The sequence below is a fragment of the Monosiga brevicollis genome, genomic scaffold (assembly GCF_000002865.3).
Source record: "Monosiga brevicollis MX1 MONBRscaffold_34 genomic scaffold, whole genome shotgun sequence".
Classification (NCBI taxonomy): domain Eukaryota; class Choanoflagellata; order Craspedida; family Salpingoecidae; genus Monosiga; species Monosiga brevicollis.
In genome coordinates this window covers 555-5,599 of record NW_001865071.1, presented here as the reverse complement: position 1 = coordinate 5,599, position 5,045 = coordinate 555, and the positions used below count along the sequence as shown (strand labels likewise).

Here is a 5,045-nt window from a genome sequence, read left to right as displayed (position 1 = left end):
AGGCTTTCATAAGTAACGTTTGTCAGACAACAGCATCGAGGAGAACAAAGGATTAAAATTTTTAACATTGGATGTAAATTTTACAAGAAAATAATTTCTGACAATTTCAAAACAGGAACATCTGACAAAGTTCATACTCGCAAACTCGACGTGTTGTTCTTCTTGTTGTTGTGGCCTGTGCATTCGTTCAAAATTTAACAAAAATTTGTTAATCACCTTTTGGCATTTTTGCATCGCCTGCGACGACCAAAAGCAGTTGAGCCAGCTGGACGAGAGAACGCTGCGCACTGTCGCATCTACGCATGTGCTCATGAAAAAATGATGGCAACAAGATTCAACGGTAAGCACTGGCATTCAATTTGGTCTGCGCTATTCATCACCGACAGGTGCCAATGTTGAAAAACAAGCTTACCCAGGCGCACGGCACGGCACGGTGTGACAGGCTCGGAGCACCAGGGCTGCTTGACCCTCTTAGGACATGTCCGAGACGTGTCAAGAACAAGATGGGGCACAGTGACATGATTTGATGCCAACAGGTTTGTCGAGGCTGCTATGATTCATGTCAAGCAATACCTCGCGCCCGGCCCACTCGCTCATGACACCTGAAGCTAAATCAGCCTCCCCCCTCGCCCGTTCCCAAAACCCTCAGACCTGCTGATGCAGACCCCAGCAAACGACGTGCGAGCTCGTTTGAGCAGATTGTGATCTGGGCTGACGGTGAGTGCGGCATCGCGAGAATGTTTGTGAGACTGTCGACCGTTGTTCGATCCCATTTGAATGCAATGTTGACTGACACCTTTGACGGGATGCCAGGGCCGCATCCATGCATCGGCCGCATCCATGCGGCAACTGGCAGGCCCGTCCAGTTGCGTTTGCTTGTGAACAGCGACAGTATATGCCGCCATCATATTGCCATCAGCTGACATAGATGTGTGCGCTGCCATTTGATTCGCCCCTACTCGGAAGATTAAGCCTCTCGAGCTCAGATATGCTGACCTCGCGCCCCACGGCGACAGTGAGACAAGGGACAATTGGACGTTTTCAAGAATGTTGTACATGAACAATCAGACATGCGAAATGAATGAACCGTGACGATTACCCGGATTCAAGCCACAGTCAGGTAGGCACTGTCGTGTTCACCGCTGATACTGGCTGTCCTTGATGTTGTGGTCACGACCTCATGCTGGTGCTTGGTCAGGGCAAAGCGCGAGCAAGATCGGACTGAAGCCGTTCAAAATGTTGTGTGGTGATGTCACTGTACACACTGTGCTTGTGAAGTTGTTCGATATACACCCAATGCCTGTTGGCGGTAGGTACTCCCATTTGTTCTTGGATTTGGTTTGCGTGCCATGTCAAGGCCTGGCTAGGCTCGAGGGTGGTGGAATGACGTGAAACTTGAATATGAATAGTCACAGGCTCACCAAACGTAAATATGTGTAGGATAGACACATATACGCCATCTGCCGCATGGTTTCAGGTGCATCAGGTGTGAATCTGAGGTAGGCGCTGCCTTTTGAGTCTGATGCACAATCCCGTGCCGCTCCAAGCCTTGGTCATGCTCAAGGATGCTTAACTAACTAGGCACTTGGATATGGATGATCTCAAAAAATGGTAGACGCGCACATGACATCAAGGACACATTTGCGCCGCCTTGTGCGCGACATGATGGACATTGGGTGTCTTTATGAGGTAGGCGCTGCCGTTTGAGCCCGCCGCGCCTGGGCATGCTCGTTGAGACTTTGTGAGGTGCTTGATTGACGAGACGCTTGGATATGGGCAATCCCAAAAATAGTAGACGCGCACATGACATCAAGGACACATTTGCGCCGCCTTGTGCGCGACATGATGGACATTGGGTGTCTTTATGAGGTAGGCGCTGCCGTTTGAGCCCGCCGCGCCTGGGCATGCTCGTTGAGACTTTGTGAGGTGCTTGATTGACGAGACGCTTGGATATGGGCAATCCCAAAAATAGTAGACGCGCACATGACATCAAGGACACATTTGCGCCACTTTGTGCGCGACATGATGGACATTGGGTGTCTTTATGAGGTAGGCGCTGCCGTTTGAGCCCGGTAAAACTTGCAAGCCGGTAATTGCTCGGATGGTGTCGTGAGGTGCTTGGCTAGTAAGATACCTGATCATGCATGATGCCAGGTAAAATAGATGCGCACATGTCAACATTGACACAGACAAGGCGTCACAACGACAGGTGTGAAGCACAAGTGCCTTGAGGTAGGCCATGTTGCTCAGGTCCAGTATCTCACTGCGGACACATCTTTTGGGCCTTTTCCTGACACAATCTTCTTCTGGTCAAAACGAGCGACGGGCAGTCAAAGACGTTTTGGCTCATCTCAGGTGATGCTTCTCTTTTCTGGCTGGCTCGGCTGTGATGATGCTGTTTTTCGATGATAGGTGGCACAGGCCGTGGTGGAGGAATGAGTGCCTCGCTTGCATAGCTGCAGCGGTCATGTACTGTTTGGGTGCTTGGCACCTATTCCTTGATGTTTTAGCGTTACACACAGAGAATGCACGGATCTTTGCAGGCGTTGGCCCGCTTGACAGCGATTACAGCATCCTGGCTGATCATAAGCGATGCGCAAGCAGGCCTGGCATTATCATGTCGTGAGAAAGTGGACCTTTTAATTGCATCTGACATATAACTTAATGCATGTTTTTGATCTTTGGCAGCATAGTTATAGGGCCCATGTTTTGTACATAATGTAGAACAAGTCCGAGTAAAGGAAGATTGACTTTTTGTAGCAAAACTTCGGGAAATAGAAGAACTGTACAGTATCCAAACGTGATGACATTTGAAAAATTGTTGTTTTTGTGTGTGTGTGTGTGTTGTTTTTGTGTGTGTGTGTGTGTGTGTTGTGTTTGTGTGTGTGTGCGTGTGCGTGTGCGTGTTTGTGTGTGTGTGTGTGTGTGTGTGTGTGTGTGTGTGTGTGTGTGTGTGTGTGTGTGTGTGTGTGTGTGTGTTGTTTGTGTGTGTGTGTGTGTGTGTGTGTGATCGCCTGTGTGTTTTTTTTTCTGATCAGCTGGCCAACAAAGCAATCGCTGTTGGTGCCGTGGTTAGTCGAGAAGAGACCATCAGTACAAGTCCGTGCAAAGTGTGCCTGAGCACGAGGATACCAGTCTGCCACGCCTTCCGATTGGCTGGGATAGTGAATGCCCACACCGGCGACGGCCACACATCGTCTGCCAAAAGTCATCAATGTACGTCCGCTGATGACAAACAGCCTCCGCTTCCTTCCCACCTTCCAGCCTCACCACTTAGCATCTGGCCGACCAGCCTGATCATTCGTTGACCTTGTGCTTTGATTGACAGAAACACGCCGCATCGGGTGGCACAACATGGATGCTTCGTCGGACATTCAGGGCGTGGCGCAGTCGACCCACACATGTCGATTTTGCGCTCAAACCTTTACGACGCAGAAGGAGCAAGCGCATCATCAGCGCAAGGTACACCTCGCGTGCTGCTGGGCTTTCGAATCCAATCTGTCACAGGCTCACATCGCTTTAAAACCGACTTGTAGCGGCATCAGCAAGAGGCACGGATCACCATCGGTCAAAAAAGCTTTCTTTTGAAACGGGCACTTGATGGCTATTTTTGGTGTCCGGTTTGCGGCTGCAACAAGCACTACCCCAAGGCTGAGGGCATAAGACGGCACATCAAAGCAAAGCACGAGGCTGTGACGGAGAAAATCTCTACCGAGCTCGATGGCATGCTCTTGGACCGCTCTGCTGCGGACACTATCAATGCTCCGAGATCGGACTTGAGAGCGCCAAAACGCCGACATCCTCATCGTCAAGTGTCCCTGAGCGTAAACGCCAATACATCACACGCTCAGATGTACCTGGAATCGCTGGGCCTGGTTCTAGATGAGTACGAGTGGATACTAATTTGCGGCAAGTGCGGGCACGCATTGAACGAAAACCCAGCCCAGCACCTGAAGCGCCACTGCGTAAACGTACAAGATGCAGACATCTCGCTTGCAATGGATCTCATCAAGGAGGCGACGCCTCGAAAGGAGCCTGTTCTCGACATGAACGGCTGCCGACCTGCGTACCCATGCATCCCAGTACAACGGGGCTACAGATGTCCTTGCTGTGCCTCTTGCTTTTCAACACTTGAAAGCCTGGAGCGACATGAACAATGCCATAAGGGCGATCCAGCCATCACGGAGACGCCACGAAAAGTCTGGATGCAGCGGCTCAGGAAAGGAGGATTGGGCTCGAGCTATGTGGAGGTCCAGTATTCGAAGCGATCCAAGAGACGCCGTGTGGACGCGCAATCCTTCCTATCTTTGCTCGAGGCTCAGAAAAAAAAGGACTTTGTCGTCAACTCGATACGACTCCATCCGGTTTATCAGATTCTGGGCCTTGGGGTGCTGCTTGACCGGTTGTCACTGAGCCAAGTCAGAGAGCTGGGTTGCAGCGAGGTCAACCCGACCCTACTCTCAGTCATGCACGGTCTTTTGGACAAGACGTACGAAAACATGTTGTGCTACACGACGGCTCGTGAGGTCCTTGGGAAACTGTACACCAAGTCGGGAGACGTGTTTACGGCCCGATATTATCAAAAAGTCATGCAGCACACCTACGATCGCTACATGATTGTGGCTACGCGCTACGTGCAGTACCTCCTACAAGTACGGCGCCAGGGCGACGAGGTTCCGGGTCGAATCAGTGACGAGCTGGCAAAAGCTTTGGACGACGTGGAAGTGGCCCAAGGTCAAAACAACCATGTCATGACGCTGTCCGAGGCGCTGACCAATGTATGGTGTGCCGTACTTGATGAAAGCACGGACATGAACAGCTTGGACCTGGAGTACTGTCCCACCGTCTATATCCTTTGTACGGCGCTGCAAGCCAACGACACCTTCAAGCAGCCAAACAACTGGACGCCAACGCTGGCAGCTCTGTTGTGGATCTGCCGCTTGTTCCTGCTCGTCCGTCGCCAGCTTGATCCAAGCAGCCCTGGCGCGCTGACGGAAGATGCTGCCGTCAAGACGCGGCTGACGGAGGGCCACATTGGCTACTAT

At 51.3% G+C, this 5,045-nt stretch overlaps 1 protein-coding gene across 1 annotated transcript in view; it reads left to right on the top strand.

Annotated features, from left to right (window-relative positions):
• Positions 1-2,803: 2,803 nt before the first annotated feature.
• MONBRDRAFT_29361 (uncharacterized protein) overlaps positions 2,804-5,045 on the top strand; it is a gene marked incomplete at both ends in the record, with an annotated part of 2,507 nt that continues 265 nt past the window's right edge. The window contains 4 exons of the mRNA XM_001749851.1: positions 2,804-2,998; positions 3,039-3,099; positions 3,329-3,462; positions 3,537-4,952. Of these exons, the coding sequence (XP_001749903.1) occupies positions 2,804-2,998; positions 3,039-3,099; positions 3,329-3,462; positions 3,537-4,952 (1,806 nt within the window). The remainder of the gene's footprint in view (positions 2,999-3,038; positions 3,100-3,328; positions 3,463-3,536; positions 4,953-5,045) is intronic.